Source organism: Planococcus citri, chromosome 2 (assembly GCF_950023065.1).
Source record: "Planococcus citri chromosome 2, ihPlaCitr1.1, whole genome shotgun sequence".
Taxonomy (NCBI): Eukaryota; Metazoa; Arthropoda; class Insecta; order Hemiptera; family Pseudococcidae; genus Planococcus; species Planococcus citri.
In genome coordinates this window covers 10,937,642-10,960,877 of record NC_088678.1, presented here as the reverse complement: position 1 = coordinate 10,960,877, position 23,236 = coordinate 10,937,642, and the positions used below count along the sequence as shown (strand labels likewise).

Genomic DNA, 23,236 nt, shown 5'->3' with positions numbered 1-23,236 from the left:
GTGTATCTCTGTGCTGTGGCTGTTTACACTCGGTTCCCATACCATTTGAACAATTGTGAAGTTGTGTTTACTATACCCAGTTCGCCTTCGCTGCTGTTCTTCACCGAATAGTGTTGCTGTGTATTGCGATCGTGGTTCCCCTATATCTACCTATACTTTGTTGTTGTGTCGGTGTGTGATCGTGTTATGTGCTGATTTGCCTTAAATTTGGATCGATTTACCGCTCATTTTTGAACACATCAGATTCAAAGGCCGAAAAATGAAGCTTATAAGGAGTACGTGCTGCGGATGCAGCGTCAAAACCGGAGCTCTCGTCATTTCTTATATTACTTTGGTAGGTACCTATAATAGATATTTTGCTCAAGTTAATATAGAAGGTAATTGGACTGTTTTGAGCATTATTTTTGTGAGCGTTTATGGGCCTTTTTAATACGAGGCCTGTGTTTTTTTTAACGATAATGATATGGCAATTTTATACACTTCCTTGTGCAATTGAATTTTATATTAGGTCAGCGTTTAAACTCGCAATCAGCTGATCGTTAGAGTTATTGAACTCGCGGTAAATTACGAAAACATTGATGCAATTTTTCGCAACGTGAGATGTGCCTCTGCCTACGTACATTAAAAATGCAGATCGAGTCGATTGTCGCGAAAAATCACCCGAAGAAACTGTGTCGTCAGGTGTGAACCAAATTGAAAAACCAGTTTCGAGAAAGGAAGACTCGTGTCGAAGAAACCGATTGTTATTTTCACCGGTTTTTTCCAGTATTTTCACTCGTCTCGATGTCATTTATTTGACTCGAAATTCACAGTGTCATTCTTGTCACATTATCGAAGCTGTTTGCAGGAAATTAAGCTACCTACCTTTCGATTTCACTGAAGCTGATTAGAATAGAATCCGAACTTTCCATTTGAATCTTGCATGTTTTCGATTAATTTGAGGCATTTTTTGAAGCATTTTTTACTGAAAGTTGTGGTTTTATTTTTGCAAGAAGAGGTAACTAGACATCTGTCAATTTCAGAAAATCTTGGTTTTTAAACCAAAGTTATAATCCTCAACTGGTTATAGTGGCAGAATTCTCGAGGTTTTAAATTTTTTTTGAAAACCCAACCTAACCTACCCTTCCTGCATCCCTCCTTCAATATTTTTCATAAAACATAATTAAATCTAACCACCAAATTTCATCATACTGGAAATAAACCGGTACTATTTTCACCCTACAGTAGGCACAAAAAGTATTGGCACATTTCACGAAAATCTTTTTTTTTTTCAAGTCGACATTCAAGAACTTAAATTTTGAGATACACTGATTTCTAGCAAAAAAAGATCATCAATAATACTTTTTGACTATCTTCAGTGGGAAAGTAGGGTAGATTTTTTTAAAAATCTTGCCTATTGCTTCAGTATTGAAATTAGGTACCTCAAAATGTGCATTCACTGCCAGTGCAAGGAGGGGAAAGGCAAGTGGGGCAATGCATATTTTTTAAAAAAAGTTTGAGAAATTACCTACTTTTAGAAGAGGAAATGTAATTGTCAGTTTTGAACCAAAAACATAATTTTTTGAAGAAAAAAAATGAAAACTTATTTCGTTTTTGAAAAGAATATGCAAATTGCAAGCATTAAGCATCTATTATTGAACCGAAAAATTCTATCTAGATTTTTGAAGAAAAACTGAAAACTTCACTTTTAAATAAAAATGGAAATTAAACTTTGCTTCTAAAAAAAAGTCTCTTGTGAAAAATTTTGGAAAAACTTGTCTCAAAAAATTGTTACCCCCAAAACAAAATTTATTCATGACCTCGACTTTCAAATTCTTACAGGAAACTTCCATATTTGAAAACACTTTTTTAGAAGAAACTTCTCCAATAACATTTTTTTGAATACGAAATTATCAATATTTTTTTAAGAGAGAGGAGGGGGGGGGGGGTTACAAAATAAATTTGTTGGGAAAATTCTGTTTTGCAAACTACTTATTTTTTGACCTCAATTTTTGAAGAAAAAAAAACGACAGGTACTTGCTTTAGAGGAGAGAGAAGGTGTAAAAAAAAATTCAGAGACCTTCAAAAGAATAAGGCAAGTGTCCTCTTTTTTTTATTTTTCAAAAATTAGTTTGACTCCTTCAAATTTGAAAATTACTTTAAATGTGCAGAGAACTTTTTTTTAGAAAATCAAGTGTTCTTTGGGAAAGGTCCTTTGAATATTTGAGCTATCTTAAAATGTGAATGAGCTGCATTGATTTGAAACAAAAGAAAAAAGTGTTTTTTTTTCAAAATTGTTTTGACTCCTTCAAATTTTGAGTTAGGTACCCACTTCAAATGTACAGAACACATTTTTTTTTTTTGGTAGAAAATTAATTTTTTTTTGAGAAAGGTCCATTTGCAAAAATTTGAGCTCTGTATAACTGAAAAGATTGCACTGGTTCTCTGAAATGGAAAAAAAGTGTTTTTCTCTCTTTTTTCAAATTAATTTAGCTCCTTAAATTTTGATAATGCCTAAAATGTGCACAGAACATTTTTTATAGAAAATTCAATTTTTCTCAAAAAAGGTCCTTTGAACATTTTGAGCTATCTGAAAACTGAAAGAGCTGCATTGATTTGAAACAAAAGGAAAAAGTGTTTTTTTTTCTTCAAAATCACCTAGTTTGACTCCTTTAAATTTTGAATTACCCACTTCAAATGTACAGAACACTTTTTTTTTTTGTGTAAATATAATTAATTTTTTTTGGGAAAGGTACATTTGCAAATAAGTATGAGCTCTGTAAAGCTGAAAAGGTTCGCACTGGTTCTCTGAAATGGAAAAAAAGTGTTTCTCTATCTTTTTTTTCAAATTAATTTAGCTCCTTAAATTTTGATACTGCCTGAAATTTGCACAGAACATTTTTTGTAGAAAATTCAATTCTTCTCAAGAAAAGTTCTTTGAACATTTTGAGCTATGTGAAAACTGAAAGAGCTGCATTGATTTGAAACAAAAAGAAAACGTTTTTTTTTTTCAAAATTACATAGTTTGACTCCTTCAAATTTTGAATTACCCACTTCAAATATACAAAACACTTTTTTTTTGGTAGAAAATTGAATTTTTTTTGAAAAAGGTCCATTTGCAAATAAGTATGAGTCCTGTAAAACTGAAAAGGTTGCACCGGTTCTCTGAAATGGGAAAAAAGTGTTTCTCTATCCTTTTTTTTTCAAATTAGTTTAGCTCCTCAAATTTTGATAATACCTCAAATGTGCACAGAACCTTTTTTTGTAGTAAATTTAATTTTTCTCAAGAAAAGTCATAGTTGAACATTTTTATAGCTACCTGAAAACTGAAGAAGCTGCGTTGATTTGAAACAAAAAATTGTGTTTTTTTTTTCAAAATTAGCTCAGTTTTGAAACTAAGTTTCTCAAATGCGCAGAGCACTTTTTCTTTTGTGTGTGTAGAAAATACATTTTTTGACAAGTGTTTTCACATTTGAGCTATCTTCAAAACTGAAAAAACTGCATTGATTTTAAAATGAAAAAAAGCTGTTTTTCTTTCTTATTTTTTAAAAAAAGTTAGTTTGGCTCCTTCGAATTTACAAATACCTCAAATGGGCAGGAAGTTTTTTTCTGGGGGAGGGCGGGATTCAATTCAACTCAAGTAAAAAACATTTTTTGAACATTTGAGCTATCAATTTTTCTCAAGAAAAGTGTTTTGAACATTTTGAGCTATCTAAAAACTGAAAGAATTGCACTGATTTGAAACAAAAAAATGTTTTTTTTTTTTTCAAAATCAGTTCAGTTTTGAAAATAGATTTTTCTAATGCACAGAGCACTTCTTTTTTTTGTAGAAAATACAATTTTTGACAAGTTTAGTGTTTCCATATTTGAGCCATCTTCAAAACTGAAAAAATTGCATTGATTTTGAAATAAAATTGAAAAAGAGGATAATTTTATTTCTTCTTTTTTTTAAAAAAAAAAAAGTAGCTTAGCTCCTTCAAATTTAAATATACTCGAAATGTGCAGGGATTTTTTGGAGGGGAAGGAGAAATTAAATTTCACTTATAAGCAAGAAACGTCTTTCGAACATTTGAGCTATCTCCAAAACCAAAAGAGCTGCATTGATTTAAAACAAAAGAAGAAATGTGCGTTTTTATTTCTTTTTTTTTCAAATTAGATCAACTCTTCAAAATTTGGTAGCACCTTTTTTTTTTTGTAGGAAATTCAATTTTGGACGAGAAAGACCCTTTGCACTTTTAAGCTGTCTCGAAAATTGGAGGAGCTGCATTGATTTGAAATTTGGATCAAAATATATTTTAGTTTCCAAAACTAGTTTAGCTTTTTTAGATTTGAAAATGTATCAAATTTGCAAAGTACATTTTTTTGTGGGAAATTCAATTTTCTACAAGAAATGACTTTTTCACTTTTAAAGTAGTATCTCCAAAACTGAAATTTAAAAAGAAAAAAATTCATCCTACTCCACGTCAAGTCTCGACCTTTTTCGAATTTTCACCCCCCCCCCCCTCAACCCTTTTGAAGATGGGCTAAAACTAGAAGTATTAGGTACTTCATTAAAATTAGATTTCCTTCAGGATGGCAGTTTGATTTTTTCAATCATCTCAAAATTCGAGCCATGAACATACCTATAGTGATTTTTGTGACATTTCTCAATACTTTTTGTGCCCACTGTAAATGTATGTAAATACCTGCTTAACTCAGCCATTGAATTCGAATTTCGAAATATGGTAAGGTGAGTTGAATGAAAGGCAGCCATGCTGTAAGATGGAACAATAATACGCTAGAAAGCACATTCTTTCGTCAAGGGACTAAGGGTAGAGAGATAGAGTATTCGGTATAAACATTTTAGGGACGTCGATATTTCTCCCTTGGTCCAGGATACCTAACGTAACATAGCCCTATACACGGTGTAAGTATGCATTGTAACACGATATCTCGCTTTTGTAATGTTGCAATGAATGCAACGTTGCCACATCCATTATATGTATTTACAAGTAGAATCCGAGTTGGGTAATAATTTCATTATTATACACGGAAGAATGATTGTTTTTCCAAGGTGTGGAAATTTTTCGAGACATTGTGGTTATTTTTTAATTCCTGATCATACTCGTATGTGATTACAAGACCACGCGAGTTCAAAAAAAAAAAAGAGGAACCGGTTAGGGGAATATCTTCGAAAAAGATCAAGTACCTTGTATAGGTAACCGGTGTCGTAAATATTTTGAGCAAATAGTATACCTCATCGTGTTGAATTCACACAGAGATTTAAATCCTTCGCTTCCTTCTCAAGCTACATAGTCTCAGTCCCAGACCCACAGGATACTGTTATTTTGTCGAGTGTTGAAAATACGAGTATCTCACTGGAAAGGTGAAAGTTGAAGTGCACTTTGGCGGAACAGTACGATGAGACGAGAATTAAGTTCACTTTATAAAATCATCTTGCTGTAAAATATCCGTTACTTTTTCAACGTTTCATTTGCCACACACACTTATTCATCCGCAATCAACTCGTCAGCTGTTTTGGTTTCAACATTTAGGCTATATTTAATTTACTTGCGGCTGCGATTGATGCCTGCGAATATAGCGATTGCCATTGCCATAACGTTGTGTGTTTTATAATGACGTCGTCATCGTCATCGTATCATTAATTGTCAACACCATTCAAGCTTCGAGCTGTTCGATAGCAAAACAAAATATCTACGTAAAATATTCCCACAAGTAGATATTTTTTGTTTTCATAGAAACCACATTTTATTTATTATTGGTTGTGACGAGGAAAGCAGATTATCGTAAATCGATATCGAAACTTTTTTCATCCGTGAACTGCGAGTTGGTTTTTTGGCTCATTTCGTCTTTAATCAAGCGATAAAACTGGTATCCAAACTGTTAGGTAGGTATTTTTTTTTTAGGGTAGCGTAGAAATCTATAGGAATCATTTTTTCTTGTCATTTTATGGTATACGAGTGTGAGTGTAAAACCAATCTGAAAATATTGTTGTGAGGAGGCCAATCGAAGAAACGTGTTTTTTTTTTGTTGATTGTAGAATTTGATTGAAACTTCTCTTATTCTTATTTTCTGTAGATTTTTTGAAAAATTTTATTTGAATTTTCAATTTTACATCACTGGTTATCGTTTAATAGGTAAATAATTCGTCGAAATAATCACATTATAATCCATAGATATGACTTGATTTTTTCGAATAAAAATAGAAACGATGACGGTGAAAAAACGAGAGATAGAGAGCTAAAAATTAATCACACTCCCGGTACATTATCGAGAAATACATTTTGAAGACAAAAATTCTCTTACAATCAACTAGCTAATGACCATATTTTATCAGAAGTTTGATAAAGTGAATAATGAAGGACTCCAAATGGCGTTTTTATCATATGCAAGCGGTTTTATTTTGTTGCATACACGATTATTTACGGTGTTCCGTTCCCGATAAAGAAATGTTGTTCCACGATGAGATTTACGTCCTCTGACTAGTTTCTATTGTCTTTCATTGTGAAAAATTCCAGTATCTTTTCGCGACAGGATGAATGCATCATACCATAGACGCGAAGAGAGCTGTGATGCGAATAGTAAAAGGTCCAGGTATATTTATCGAAAGAAACGAACAATAGACAGGGAATGTAGCTGTAGCTGTTTTAATCTGCTTTCTGGAATACCTACTCAATGTACAATTTACCTACATTTACATTAGGGTGGATCGCAAAAAAAAAAAAATGCCCGAAAAATTTTGACTAAATTTAGTTTTGACTTTAATTTTGAGTTGAATGATCACTCAAGAATTTTTTTTAGGTGAGGAGGTGGAAATGTGGGTCCTCAAATAAAATAAATTTTGGAAAAAATCGTGAATTTTTTGCTTTAGCCCTTGCCCAACCTGTTTTGAAAAAAATGCCCCAGTTCCAAAAGACACCCAGTAGGTGCACATTTGAGATTATAAAAGTTGACCTAGGACATTGCCATCCAAATCATAAGACCACTTTGAGAGTTCCTCAGAGCGATTGAAAATTTGCAAATTGCTTAGTTTTGGGTGTATTCGTGTTTTGATGTTTTTTTTTCTAAAAATCGACAAAACATTCTGCAATACCGAAAGTATGTACTAATTTTTTTGCAGGCCCTTCCTCGTTTTTCCAACATTTATACTCAAAAAAAGCAAAATTAGGTAGCAGACATTCGGTATTTTCTGGAACTGGGCCATTTTTTCTGAAACAGGTTCGGTAAAGGCTGAAGCAAAAAAAAAACACAATTTTTTCGAAACTGTCCCTTCTTAATCGAGATCCAACATGTCCCCTCAAAACACATCTCCGATGCTGAACATTTTTCTGGGTTAAACTCCAAATAAAAAAACGGCCAACAAAATAATTTTTTTTTATATTTGTTTTGTTTTCAATTGAAAATTTATAAAACCAAAGAAATGGGTAATTAGGTATAAAAAATTAGCACGATGTCATTTCTCTGTAGAAAAAACTCCAAAACAGGTCATATGCCAACTCTTTTTCTGGTCGCCGTTTTTAAAGGGGGGGATGGAGGAGGAGGGGTTGAAATTTATGGTTCTTATTTTTATAGAATGATCATGAAAACTTATCAACATGAAAAATTCTGTTAAGCAGAATGAGCTCTCACTCTCGAAGAAATCCTGAAAGGGCATCAATTTGAAAAACAAATCGAGTTCCTAACTAGCTCGTCTTTATTTTTTTAACGAATGATTTAGTTTTTTTTTTTTGCGAACATGTCTTATCAGCATATTTTTTCCATAAGGTGTTATTTGATGCATAACTACCTGTTTAAAATTCGGTTCAGTCATCTAAATTTTCAACTTATGCCAATACTATTCAAATATTCATCACATTTCGTCATTTCCTGTAAACCCAAGGGAACACCCAAATATTGCAGTAACTTCGAGTCTGTCTCTGTAATACGAACCTCTACCTGTACACGTACCTAGCTTCATATTTGCTTATAGAATGCAAATAAATAGCTGGTTTTGCTTAACTCGTTGGTACGATTCAGAATGAAGAAGAATAAGAGGACGAGACGGAATAAATGAGAAAATAACAATAATATTACGATGGATCAAAATAAATTATTTTTCAAAACTGAGAACTGTTATCTTGTGAGAGTTTGAAAATCAGCTCTAATTAATTATCAAAATTGTAAGTACCTTTTGATATTTTTCTTTTGAAATCCATATCTATTGAAAATTTAAAAAAATCACAATATTCAAAGCCTTCCCCCTTCTTTCTCAAAAAAATAATGTTGCTAGGTTGAGAATTAATTTTCCTGCAATCAGCAATTTTATTTTTTTCACTTCTGAGGAAATATATTTTCTTCGTTTTTTTGGAGGGGGGGGGGGGTGAGGACCGATTGGACATTTTTTTTACACGAATTTTTACAAAATTTTGACAATAGGTAAGATAAATTAGGAGAGCCTTATCAAAAAATTGAAACAAAAAATTTAAATTAGGTATTATCTACGTATTCTATATGCTCTCTTCAGTTACGAAAATTTGTAGCATCCTCGGTATCCTTTCCGAAGGAGTAGAGGAGCTTAAATCAGATATTATTTAGGCTTTCATCTAGAATAAGTGATTGCAAATAACACATTTTATGCTGAGTAAAACTTAAGCTGAGCCATACTGCTTTTAAGATATCGGTTCTTATTCTTTTAAATTCAAAGTGACGCTGAATAAGGGAAAAAATCTTAATGGAATGAAAAAAATTCAAAAATTCATAAGATACAAAAAAAAACACATTGTATGTAAATTGATCGAAACTTGAATATTTATGCAGATTATATCAATTGCCAAAAACAGGAAAAAACTATGGAAAAAGTGAAAAATACTTCTGTCGAAAATTTACTCGCACACTTTAAAAATCTCTATCTGCAAATTTTCTTCAAAATAGATACTTTTAGAATAATTGAAAAATATGTACAATTAAAATTTTCTATGAAAAATATATCATGAAAAATGTTTAAAATTAATTAAGTTCTTTTTGTTGAAAAACTTCAAAAATTTGAAAAAATATCTGACAATTATTATTTTTGAAAAAAAAAAATGGTAATATTAAGTAAATGAGCTCATAGTTGATTAGATTAAAAAATATCACTAGGTATAAAATCGTGAAAAAGTCATGAAAAATCTCGCAAATGCTCCAAAAATATAATTAAGAAATGGTCAAATTTATGTAAATATTGTTGTAAAAAACATTAAAGACCATCTTGGAAAATAATTTGCCCCTAATATTCTATTAGATGAAAATGAATGAAATTACATTTTGAATTCAGAAAATCGATCAAAATGTTCACTAGAATTTTCCGGCGAAGAATTTCATGTCTATGAATTTTTAAGAATCAACATCATTTTTAATTTGATAATTTTACTTTTCCAAATATCCCATTTTCCCGTCAGTATTTCTTAAGCTTGTCTCCGCTTCAACTTCTAGCCAATCGATTCAAAAAATGATGATTTGAAAGAAAAATAATCATTTCGTCACTGGTAGATGTAGTGGAGTTGCAAATGAAAAAAAAACTGCATTTGATGAAAGAAGCGTGAATTTTGGTATGATGAATTTTTGAACCAAAATGAAGTTTTTAAGACCGAGAGCCACTCAAGCTCTACCCTCCTTCGAGGGGGGGGGGGGGGGAAGCTGATGAAATTCTCTATCCATTAAGTGTAAGTACTTACAACGACTTCTGTAACTTTTCTACGAAGCGCGCAACAAAGCAGGAGGGGTTACTTTTTGATCAAATTCTGTATATTGGTATATAAAGGGGGACGGGCGAGGGTGGGGTGAGGAGTGTAATCGATGAAATGGACCATTAAATATATTCCCATGACCAGAGAAGTACATATTTACAGAATTCCAGTTCCAGAAGTGGGTTTTTCATCGACTGCACATTTTAAGGGTCTGCCCCCATGAGGGGGTGGGAGGTATTCGATGATTCCGACACTTTTAGCGGAACATATCGATCACTATTGAACAGTACTGGCCTAATATTTCAATTCTGATGGAATTTTAACCAGTATATTTTTTTTTTGCAATTAGGGGTTGATGGGGGCACGTAAAGGGGAGAGTCATCATTTTTCGCGTTTCGTAATTCTTTCAATAAATGTTTCTTATCAGTTTCAAGAAGAATTAGCATTTTTAGCTCACTGTTTCCACCATGTTTTGTCATTAAAGCGGCAATTTTGCGCGTTTTTCAAGTTTTAAGGTGCCACAGGGGGCAGAGGGGAGAGGGAACCGAAAAATGAACCACCAAAATTATTTTTACACTTTACTTAGTATATTTTCACAAAATAACATTTCCGAGTCTCAACGTCTTCCAGATCCACAATTTAGGGGGCTGAGTCTCACGCAAGGGGGAGAGGGGGAACGATGGTTTCAATGGTGAAAATAGAAATTACTTATCAATATCTAACAGCAGACACCATAATATTGGATTTCTGATTAAAACTCTATCCACAGGAAAATTTTCATAATTCTAAGCCCCACCCCCCTCGAAGGAGGGAGGAGCTCGAGTGGCTTCCGGTCTTAAAAACTTTATTTTGGTTCAAAAATTCATCATAATAACTTTGAAAATAATCACCAATTTCTGACATTTTCATGCAGCCATATCCCTCTTAAAATTTTATCATGTCTTTTCAACTTTTAAATCCTTGAAAAAAATGTTCAATGAATTTTTGACATTACGTCAGAGAGCAAAAACATATCTATGACTAAAAACTGTCCTTGAAGAGGAGGCTTTAAACAGTTTTTTTTTGTTTTTGTTGTTTGTAAATTTGTCAAGTTATGACAATCAGAGCTGTAAAGAAAGAGATAAAGGAGGAGGAATTTACTCAGTGCTCCAATTTCCTAGAGAGGGGGGGGGTCCAAGAAATGAAGGTTCTTAAATTTAAAAAAATGAATGATTTCCAAAGTAATTTTCCACGTTGTCACTAGTTGGTTTCTTAGAGAGGGGGGGGGCAGAGGTGGAAAAATAACATTTTCTCCAAGATTTTTTAAAATAAAATGTCCATTTTGAGAACTAGAGAATATAACTTTTGAACCGATGAGGACCATCTGATAAATATCCCAATTTCAAAGAAACCCCATTTCATTTTTTAAGCTACCTGGATGATTTTTTTTTTTTTTTTGAAATCTACTGGGTTCCTGAAGTGGTATAAAAATTACTCATCTAGAAGTTCTCGAGTAGGTATAGAGGAATAAATCAATGAGAGACTTCAAAGCATCAAAATAACCACATTATACTCGTAAGCTCACTCGACAAAATGAAAAAATAGGTACAATATACCTAAATAAAGAACATCGAATATATTCGTACATGTGTAGGAATATTTCAAAGAGGAAGAATAGTCGCAGTCTATTTCACGATAGACCTAATTTCACGTACCTACCTAATTAGAAGTCATCTGTACCGATTTGTAATTACATGTAGACATTCGAAATTTTCTAGCAGAATTACTCAATAATTTACCAACTCAAACTAAACACAATATGAATATGTCTATGTAAGCAAATTTGTGTCTTTTCTGATTTTACCTACTTATACCACATAAGTGAATTATGTACCTATCTACCTATACTCGCATATGGCACGAGTTATGCAGTATAGATAAAAATCTCAACGTTATGCTCGGCTCATTTCAACCTATAGCTGGTTTCCATTCAATTCATTCATCATCAAATCCGACAATCAAAGTTGACTTCCTTTTTAAAAGCATCTCGATTCGTGACGACTCGTAATTAAATTAATATCTCGAAATTTCCTCTCGTATTAGTTATTTTTTCAACCATCGTACGTACCATCTTTACTCTTGTCAGATCTCATTGCACAATATGTACAGTTCACTTCGACTTCGTCGGTCCATTTTTATTAATCGAATACACCGGCTCGGTGCTCGGTATTAACCTTGTAATACTTGGTAAAAACTTTGTCGTATTATAGACATCGACACAGGTACTACTTAGTGCGCTTGACCTTGCCCAATGAAACGAATTTTTCAAACGTACCTACTCGTAATATGGGTAAAATTGAAAAAATTTATACGTCTGTTCGTTCATTGTTAATATAAATGATTGGCAAAATTCTTCCAACAGTTAAGCACGAACAACTGCCATAAAATTATTTCGAGTACTCGGTAAAATACAATATTTACACTCGACAGAGTACACAGAGGTTATACCATCACTTCGGCGATAGCACGTCACTAATTGCCCTGGCTATTTAAACACACCGACTCGAGTTTGCATGATGAAAATAGTGTGAGAGAGAGATGGAGAGAAAAAAAATAGCCGACTTGATCACCTTTTATAATATTGAGAAGTGTGTAATTACCAGAAAGTAAATAACTTCGAACTAGGTTGAACTTGTATGTACACTGTACAGGTGAACCACACGTACATAAAAAAAGCTAAAAAGATAGTTATGAGGAGGGGAAGGGGGAAGAAATACAGGTTAGCTAGAAGATAACCGAATTCGCATGCAGTTTAATGGAATTATTTTTATCGATATGTAAATCTAAGTAACCTTTGGCCAATTTGATAATACCTATGTCCTCTATAATAATGGTACATGATTAAAAGTACCTACCTATTCGTTTCAATGCAACGTACTTATCTCTAAAATTGTGACATAAGCATCTCGATGCTTGTTTCTTTCGGCTATAGCAGACTAGTGGACGTGTTATATGTGTAAGCCTATGACTCGTGTAATGTGTATAACTTCATCTAACACTTGCATATGGGGATTGGAGGGTACAAACCGTATACTAATATCGATTACATTGCGATTATATTGCCTAATTAAAAATTTAAAGCTGTTGGAAATTTGGGTTCGAGTATACTTACGAAAGAACGAGTACGTTCGAGTTAAAGTTTATTTACTTTGGCGTTTGGTAATTCAATATTTAAGTTCGATGTGACTGTTTTCAAGGTTTCTCGATGTTTAAAGATCAATCATTATATTTTGAGAAATTTTGTAAGAAATAAGTTCTCCTATACCGTCTGCGAACGATGTGGTTTCCTTCTCGATAACTTCGAATCTACGTAATTGTAACAATCGTCGACTCTCTTGATAGGTTGTGGATTTTGAAACTGCCAAAAGTGTTTTCACGCTTTTGAAGTTTATTGGTGGGAAGGCCATTAGTGGAACGACGAATTTCTGTTTTAGATCATTTTCATCCGAAATATTTTGTGATTAATACAAAGAGTAATTTGTGTCATAAACATGATAGAATCCGCAATTTTCATTTTTTTTATTTCGTTTCTCCGAAAGATATTGGCTCAATATTCGTCTAATTGATCTAATAAATGTTGCAGTCAGAATTTTAACTCTCTGATCCTACTTACTCGTACTTAGTAGAAAACCTACGTCTATTTTTCCAAATTAGTATTTCAACTCAATTGACCCAATAAATTACGTATTGTTGTTTAATCTGTGATTGAGATCCACAAAAACATCTATAGACTCCAACATGGAATGACGTAATTGCTCAAATAAGGCCATCAGTTTTATAGATTGGTCACTTCATGAAATAATTTTTCTTGTTCTTCTCAAAAAGTTTATGCCAGAAATCATTGTCAGTATTTTAAATTCTATTTCGAGCGTTTGCCCCTCTAATTTCCAGGATAAGTTCATTTCAGAAAAGTTGAGCATCAAATTCCTAGCACGTTGACGAGAGAAGGGAGGGGGTTTTCATGCTTCGTCATTTTACCTTTATCAAATTTGCAGGCGTCGTATTAAAAATCAGATTTCACACACCTTCAAGAATGCTTTCAAAAAAATTAAAATGTCACCAGATGAGCTCTTTCGGATTGTTATACCCACTCGAATCATATACACATCGTTGCTTTTTTGAAGTATAAAATTACGACGAGGGTAAAAAAAACGAATAAAATTCACATTAATGAATCCATCACCCAAAAAACCCTAACCCCTAACTCGGGGAACTCTTCATTTAAAAACATTTCACACCCTTCCCCCATCGCCTCGCCACTTCAATAGATACTATAACTTTAAAACCACGAAAATCGTAGGTGTCAAGTTAAAAAAAAAAAAATCCTCTCGAGCTTTCGCAGCTGTCACTGTCAAGATGTAAAACTTTGGAAAAAGTTAGCTTCAGTTTGAAAATACCCTCTCCGGATACACTTTGTCAAGCTAAATCGTATCTCGGCGCGAAACTACGGCGCATGCAACCTATTTAAATTAATGAAAAACACGGTACGCGATCTCGAAATGAAATCTTCAGCTCTGAAGAATACTTGTTATTTTTGCTTTTGTGAAAATTCTGCGAGGCGTATTTATACAAGAGACATTTCAATTTGGCGTTCGCTGCTGAGATTAATTTCACAGTTGGTTTTTCATTTACCTAGCGTGTACCTCTACTTACCTCTCTACAGCCAACAATGAGTCTTATCGAGGATTTATTAACTCGCAGAGACGTCGTATTTGTATTCGTATTCGTATATTGGGGGAATTTTCACGAGGAAATTTTTCAAAGCTAATTTTAGCTCAATTTTTCCATCTGGATGTTAATTCAATTCGATTCGCTAGCTGTCGAGGTACGAGTATTTTTCTTTACCTACGTGTTGTGCCAGATTTTCCAATGTACGTGTATGAAAACCTTGAAAAAGAATTGGAGCATCGGTATTCTTTTGGGAATTACGTTGGTATAGATCTACCTTTTCTTTAACACTTCGTTTTCAGACACTCGAGTCTCTTGGGTTTTTTACTTTTTCAAAATCGATCAGACGAAAACGTTTCAAGATTCCGTAAGGCAACCCTAACAGAGTGAAGCAATTTTCTCTCTCACACACACAAAAAAAAAGAAGTAAAAAAATTGTTGAACAAACCAGCCAGGTACTAGTCAGAATACCTATAAGTAGGTGTAGCTTATTCTTTATTCAACGCTGCTAATTAAAGTGATCCTTTTAAAAAGGTTTTACGTCCAAAACGTGCTCAGAAATAGTAAATTTCAAACCGAGCTTCCTCGAAAGCCGCACATGTAATCAGCTTGCGAATAAAGCCGGCTACGAAATTATCGACCACGGTGAAAAATTTCTGCTATAGTTTCCTACCACGTCGTACTAAATTTCATCCTGTGACCTAACTCGCTGTGTAAAGGATGAATTTGAATTTCAGCACAGAGAATTTGCTTTGCGCAGTGTACATACGAAAAACGTACGACGACTGGTAAATATTTTGCAAGTTGATTCGCCTTTTATCATTGAAGTTCAAGGGTACCACTTTCCTTTTTTGCCACCCATTTTACAAGACCAACGTTACTCGTATATTCGCGCTCTTGTTTTATTGTTTTGATTTCGACATAGAATCGATTCCCTGCTGTAACATGCAATTTGCCGCAATTGTAAACTGAATTATTGCCGATGTGTTTTGATTGCGCGTTAAGAGGTATAGTATATGAAGAGGAAGAAGGGGCGAGGGAGGTGCGAGTGTCCGGTAATAGGTAATTTTGATAAATTGATTCGAACGTCCGAGCTGCGACTTCAATTTCGAGTATATCTAATAATAACAAAATAGAACGCTGGGTTAGCGATTAGGGTAGATTGCTTTGAAATATTATTAAATGTATTTATCATCCCTGTGGCCATTTGGAAATTAGTTTTGCAGAACCAAATAGAAAATGTAATGTAACCACCTACCTACTTACGATTATAATGAAAATTGTTATACGTTTTTTGAGTGTCATCGAGATGCATTCAGAGGTTAGAAAATTTGAAATTTTGGTTAGACAAGTACATAGCTATTTCGAGAATTTTTATTCCAGTTTTTGGGCTTTGTACTCGTATATACTTAGGTACGTGTATTATTTCAAAATATAGCCTAATGATTAAAATTTTGGCTCCTAATTTGAAAAAGTTACTCACGACTTCAAAATATTCCTCTAAAATGAAAATTGTAGTTGAGAAAGTTACATTTCAAATTGCATTATTCCTATACCAAAAAGAACCATCTGGTTAAAGACCATCCATAAATCTACTCATCTCTCCTAAAATTCCTCGGAGCATTTTTTTCCCCTCCTAAGTAGGCTAGAAAATACCATCAATATGTTTTTGACCAACACCAGAGTTTTAAGACAGGTTGCAATATTCTCTATAAAAATATGAAGTTGGTTGAAGTTTGAGTTGATCTGTTGACGAAGTTAAATAATTATGAAATGAAATACGCACAAAAATCTTGAATGTTTAAAGTTGGACTTTTTTTTCAAAGGGTCAAAGGGGCAATTTTATAATTTAGGCCGCACTTGAGGGAGGAAAAGGACTGGTTATTTCAAAATTTGGATAAAATTCAGCATAGGTAGGTACTATAGGGTGTTCCTTATTTTGAAAAGTTGGAATTTTGTAGCTCCCACCCCCCCCCCCCAAAACATGACCTCCGGTAAGGAAATAATTCCCTATTTTTTATTTCCCCCCTATCTGTAAAAAAAGTGGTGCCGGTAGCCTTCTAAATGGAGAAAAAATAAAAAAAATAAAAAAAATAAAAAAAGTTCTATTCATGAAAATTTATTGTTTCTGCGCCAGAATGTTTCTAAATAATCCTCTTTTTGAGAAAAAAATTCCCCCGGCCCTTCAAACCATGTTGGCCCTCTAGTATGGAGCCCCTCAAAGTTGCAAAAATCACAAAAATGAACCCGCACAACAATTGTCGACGTCGACATTTACATCGACTATGTTTTTTTCCAACATATGATGGAAAAGTGATCAATTAATTATTTAGTAGGAATCTTCTGTCCATACAAAAGCCAGGTAAATGAAAATTTTCGAAATTTTCTCATCATTTCTGATACCTTGACATGCCATCTCGACATGTAGATGTAAAATTCGATGCTCGAAATTTACATCTACAACTATGTCGACCACTTCTTCAGAATAAAAATTTCTTTTTTAGTGTTTAAAATTTTAGTAAACATTCAAAAATATGATCTTGTTCAATGTGGAAAACAAATTTTTTAGGGAATTGATGAAATTATTCACTTTTCCGCAGTTTGGAGTTGTAGATGATATGATGTTGATATTGTGGATGTATTTGTTGACGTCGAATTTCACATCAACATTAACATCGACATGTCGACATGAAAATGGATTAGTTTGATACTCGCAGATAAAGTATTGCACCATCTTTGATATAAAGGAATTCTGTTGAACTTCTTGATTACACAGACTTTTCATCTGTACTTCTTCGGAAGTGGACTTTGCATCGATGCTATTTTCAGCACTAGCAATATCCACATCAGAGGAAATAATTTTTGGGAAAACAAATTAAAAATTTTTAAACTCAAATTCTATAACTTAAAGAAGGAGGAGGTCGACATAAATTTCGATGTGAATGTCGATCCATCCACATCCGTCACTTTTGGATGCCCCATGTCGATGTGAATTTTGACCCTGTGTGGAGCCAATTGTCGACACGAATGTAGATCAACATCAGTCGACAATTACATCAACAATTAGCTCGACACAGGGTCGAAATTCACATCGACATGTGGCATCCAAAAGTGACGGATGTGGATGGGTCGATATTCACATTGAAATTAGCATGGTCATTGTTGTAGGGGAATAAATCAAAGTTATAGAAAATTTGATAAAAATATCTCATTTCCACATTAGAATTGTTCTACATAACCCCCTTTTTAAGAAAAAACCATTGTTGGACCACCCAATGATTTTGGCTCTCTTGCATGAAGCCCCTCAAAGGGAAAAATAAAAAAAATATTATAAATTGATGTCTGTAGAAATTTTTTGAAAATATCTTTCTGCATGAATAAGCGCTTTTTCAAGAAAAACTTTCCCCACGGTCTCCCAATGCATGTTGGTTACCTATAAACCCCCTCAAAGTTAACCCTTAAAGGCCTGGACCAAACTGTAAGTGATTCAAAAAAATGCTTTCAATTTATTGAATAGGACTGACATGAATATCACTTTAATGTGTTGTATGCCCCCCTCCCCCTCAAAACCATTTCGTAAATGAGGGGTCAATTTTTTCATTTTTTTGTAAATTACGAAAAAGTAAAGTACCTAATTGGCCCAAATTTGAGGTAATCTTATAATCGCATTCCACCCACCTAATTATTGAAAGCAAATCCTCGATGAGCCCCTTCCCATTTTTGGTGGGGCATAAATATGAAAAAGTTGAGGTAAAATACGGGCCAATGTCCTCCATTTTTAATTTTATGAATTTGTTAATATGCTTTCACAAAATATAATCACAAAGGGTATACGCAGTGGGGTACAGAGCGATTTTTTCATTTTTTGATTAACTAGTTTCGTAAAAGTGGCTAAAACATGAGACATGAGCACATCAAGTACCGCATATGAGAATACACTTTACTTGAAGTAAAAAGTACGACAATTATAAAATGTGTATATATAAGCATGCCTCAGCTTTTTCAGGACTTTTTACTTTTAGTTGCACAAGCCACAAATATCTAAAGCTCATCAGAATAAATCTCACACATCATTTGTAATTTGGGTAAAGTGAAATTTTTGTACGATGATGCAGGTTACTCGACTGGAATCATGATTAGTTACGATAATTATAAACTACAAATACAAGAATGCCTTAGCTTTTTCAGAACTTTTAGCTGTCAGCTTCTCATACCTCCAAAGCACAAATGAATAAATTTCACACTTCATTCGTAATTGAATATTGATTTGGATAGCGTGTAATTTTGGTATAATGATGCCATTTACTCGACAAAGACATTGGGCCAATTGCAAGGGAATCATGATTAGTTACGAAAAATAATAACTGCGGTATACAAGAATGCCTGAGTTTTTTCAGAACTTTGAGCTGTCAGCTACTCTCACCTCTAAAGCACATACTGTATAAATTTCACATTTCATTCGTAATTAATTTGGATAGTGAAATTTCTGTATGATGATGCAGCTTCCTCCACTACAAGATTGGGCACAACATAAAGGAATCATGATTAGTTATAATAATTATAAACTACAAATACAAGAATGCTTGAGCTTTTTCAGAACTTCGAGCTGCCAGCTACTCTCACCTCTAAAGCACATCTGTATAAATTTCACACAACATTCGTAATTAATTTGGATAGTAAAATTTCTGTATGAGAATGTTGTGCCTAATCTTGTGGAAGAAGAAGCTGCATCATCATACAGAAATTTCACATTTCATTCGTAATTAATTTGGATAGTGAAATTTCTGTATGATGATGCAGCTTCTTCTTCCACAAGATTTGGCCGAAAAATGTGTTGAAAGCGCATTTTTAAGTTAGTGTCAGTCGAAAATTTGAGCGCTCAAAACTTTCAAAGCTCTCTGGAGGCGGAACAAAGCATTCTATGGAAAAATTATGTCGAGAAAAATTGTAGAGAATTAAATTTCCAATCGACTTAATGTCATTAGTTTTTTTCTAGGAGGCTTAGTTTTCGATATATGTACTTATTACGTTTTTATAATATAAACGTGTTCTTATCGTAAATTTAACTTATCCCATGTTATTCTACGCACTTTCAAGTACCAGAATCCATTTTTTGAAACATTATGTACCTTTTCTCGGAAAACATCACATTATCAGTTTTCATAAATTTTTTTAAAAAATGTGTTTTTCTCAAAATCTTGTTTTTCAATCCTTCAACTTCAAGAAATGAAAAAAGGTGGGAAAAAATGAACTAGGAGGCTGGGATTGGTCTCATTCGACTCGGTATGATGTCTAGTTTTCAAAATGGCCAAAAAATTGAAAATGAAAAAATCCGACTTGTGGTCCCTTTTGTCAGAACAGGTCACAGATGTATTTCCACCCAAAATAATTTTTTTTTTGCTGAATTCAAGTTTTACTTTATTTTTTGAAATTTTTTCCAATTTTGTGGGGCTTATATTACAGGAAGTTAAAACTGCTCGGGAGAACAAGGGAAATTTCCTCTTTAGAAAACGTTATTTAAATACACACAAAATGAGAAATTAAAAAAAAAATGATTTATTTCATTTTTTGTTGTTTATTTTCAAATTTGATGGTTTCATACAAGAGGTTTTTCTTGAAACAGGGATTAGTCATGTAAAAGAATTCTTGTGCAGAAAAATGAGAATTGAAAAAAAATTTCAACTTGAGGGAGGGCTCTTGGAACGAATTTTTCTGAAAGGGGAGGGAGTAGGTATGCCTCAAACCGAAATTTCAAAATAAGAATCACTCTCCTCGCAGATACAATTGGCCATTTTATAGAAAAAGAGGATCGTAAAAATAAAGCTTTCTTGATTTTTAGCAAACTCAGACCAGTCACTTAAGTACCCTTTGATATTTTACAATCGAATCAAATATATTATTAATTCATGCTTGAGGACCCCTGACGTAGTCACCTAGATGGCTCAAAGTCTCAAATTTTTCTGGAACTTTTTTCAATAGTTAGGGGTATTGATAGGCTTTTTGATGATATCATAAAAATCAGTGTTGAATTTCCAAACATCAATTTGGTAAAAATTACACTCATAACAAAAAAATTAAAATTCGTTATTTTTTTCAATTCATTCAGAATTTTGATTTTCTTGTGACCAGTTCATTTCATCGAGTGGAAGAGGTTTTTCAACTTTTTCAACAGATACGTAAAATAGGGGTCAAATGGGTCAACTTCACCAATCAAACCTTTCTTTCATGATTCAAATCAAAAAAATCGCATTTTTTCGCAAACTTTCAATTTTTTAAAATCAATTTTACGAAATAATGCCACCCTAATTTTTTAATATGTTGTTCAGCATGAAAAGTTGTCCATAATATGTAAGTATATTTTTTCCAGAATTTTTGAGATTCGGAACGAAATGAAAACTACGTTTTGAAACTTTTCGAGATAATTTTCCGTACGAAAAAAAGTGGCAACACTGATTTTTATGATATCCCCAAAAAATGTTTCAAAACCCCTAACTATTGAAAAAGTTCCATTTTGGTAGGTATCGTAGTTATCGAGTAATCCACTGCTGAAATGGATGATAATTTAAGTTCACTGAAAACTTTGACACCCCCTGGCTGCCTTTAAAAATGGGCTAGAGGGCTGCGATTTGCGCCATTGGTCATCCCTTCGGAAGGTCTTTCCACAGGAAAATTTTCTAAAAAATCGCCGACCCCCCTTACCACTTCTTGGTCGAATTGACGTGGAATGGTCCAAGAGAGAGGATCCCCATAGTCCCAATCCAAAAAGATCAGAAAAAAATCGCTTCAAAATTTCAAAAAGTTGGGCACTGATTGAAAATATTTCCAAAATTGGAAAAAATTGCCGCATTTTACATCTCCCCTCCCTCTCTCTAATAATTTAAATTCTTTGAACCATATCATTGCCAAATAATGCTCATTAATGATGCTCACAAACACTCAATTTGTATAGGTAAAAATATTCCCAAATTGTATTTACATCTAGATATACTAAATTTTCATTTACTTTATTTTTTCAGATCCAAGCAGTCGTACCAATCTTGAACATATTGAGCAATACTGTTCCGGATATGAGTAGGTTTTATTTTATTTGAATTGTTGATAAGCGTGTCCGTATATTTATTCCCAATGTGTAGGTAAACCATATTGATCATTGAATTACTCAATTTTTTGTCTCCAGGCTCCGACAAGAAATTATCGAACGAGTACAAACGTGATTTAATGTGGCTGAGCGTAGTCACCGTTGTGGTGGTAGCCCATGCATTATACGGTATTTACAAAGTGAGTATAATATGAAAAAAAGTGGTGTCTTGTGAATTTTTTTTTTCTATTCATTGACTCATTGTCAATATACTTAGATGAAGGAAAAATAACTCGTGAATTTCACGCTCAGCTATATGGCAACCAATTGTCTATTCGAATATGCTAGAAGATTTTTATTTTATAGGTAGCAATAATTCCCTATTATACTTGCTAATCCATCAAACGTGTATTTTTATGTTATTACAGAAAAAACCCAAATACATGGTACCGTTCATGCTTTACAAATTGATCCTCATATTCATCTTCACCATGATCTTGGGATTCGCTCCAGCCATGGTGGACGAAATTAAGAAACACTTCGAACATATCCGAGATGATAACGTTCTGCCTTGTATTATTCTCACGTCGTTATTCTTTTTAGGTAATTATCACCTTAGTGCTATATTCTATGTTACCTACCTATAGTACCTATATTTTATTCATCACGAATCTTGTACAATACTTCGGTATTTTTTCATGCTGTAATCTGGCACATTTTACTCACATTTTGTTTTTTTGTTTTTTTCACAGCTGTCGAAGCGTATTTCTTACTCATCTTATTCAGTCATTACCAAAACGTTCGCCACGAAGCTATGGAAGCTGAAAATTCTCGACCTACCTCGTTCTCAGCTACGATACCCGAACCTGTAACGCCTCCAATTCCATCTTATACCAGCGAAACATCCAAAAAAATGGCTCCTCCACCATACGCTGTCTAAAAAAAAACTTACAACCAGAAGAATTTTTCCTCCTCAAAACTCTAGAAAAGTTACATTTTAAGTGCCATACTAGTTGTTAAAAATGCATTTCCTCCCAACTTGAAAACAATGAAAGAGTACGAAATATATACCAATAATCTACCATCGATATAAATTATTTTATTATCGCAGTATTTTGGCAGTTCACCGAGCTACAGTGTTTTTACACCTGCATATAGTAACCTAACATCTTTAAAATTCAATTTTTCCAACCAACGAGGCGCATACATATAAAAAAGCAACGAAGTGTTATGGCTTTTCGATGCATTACTTTTTATTATTATATGAAATTTCACCTATATCCTCGAAAAAACCTAACTTTACTGTTTTATTTTTAAACAAAATGGTGTAGAAATTTATTATATATTATAGTTCTCGTGTAAAGTTATCCTACGAGAAAGCAGATGTTTATTGTACTTTCAATATAAGTACAAGAAGAGTATTTGACTACACAATATTTCGCTAGTCGAATGTATAAATAAAATTATAAGTTATTATTTTTATCAGATACCCTCTTTCTGTTATTTTATATTATATGAGCTTTAGTGGTACGTATTTTTTAAGTATTTAAATCGCACAATGTATTACTTTATACATTTTTTTTTTTTTTTTTTGTATTTTATCGATGATTTATGTGTATTTATTCGAAGATACACCATTATATATGTAATGTTTTTTGCGGTATACTTACCTACCTTATATTTTATCATTTACTATTCCAAAGTCGCGTACCTATTGTATGGTATTTTACATTTATTGTGTATTTTCAATTAAATTATTTTAATTATT

At 33.2% G+C, this 23,236-nt stretch overlaps 1 protein-coding gene across 1 annotated transcript; it reads left to right on the top strand.

The window, feature by feature from the left end:
- On the top strand, positions 1–23,236 carry LOC135834595 (lysosomal-associated transmembrane protein 4B-like). The gene is made up of 5 exons (XM_065348513.1): positions 1–334; positions 21,407–21,461; positions 21,568–21,668; positions 21,897–22,071; positions 22,221–23,236. The coding sequence occupies exons 1-5, from the start codon at positions 260–262 to the stop codon at positions 22,406–22,408; spliced, it is 594 nt and encodes a 197-aa protein (XP_065204585.1). The 5' UTR covers positions 1–259; the 3' UTR covers positions 22,409–23,236.

What these genes read in the sequence shown, in the direction of transcription:
- LOC135834595 (XM_065348513.1), top strand. Translation starts at nt 260, where the DNA reads ATGAAGCTTATAAGGAGTACGTGCTGCGGATGCAGCGTCAAAACCGGA. An exon ending in TCATTTCTTATATTACTTTG is followed by an intron (nt 335 to 21,406) that starts GTAGGTACCTAT and finishes TTATTTTTTCAG; the next exon opens with ATCCAAGCAGTCGTACCAAT. An exon ending in CAATACTGTTCCGGATATGA is followed by an intron (nt 21,462 to 21,567) that starts GTAGGTTTTATT and finishes TTTTGTCTCCAG; the next exon opens with GCTCCGACAAGAAATTATCG.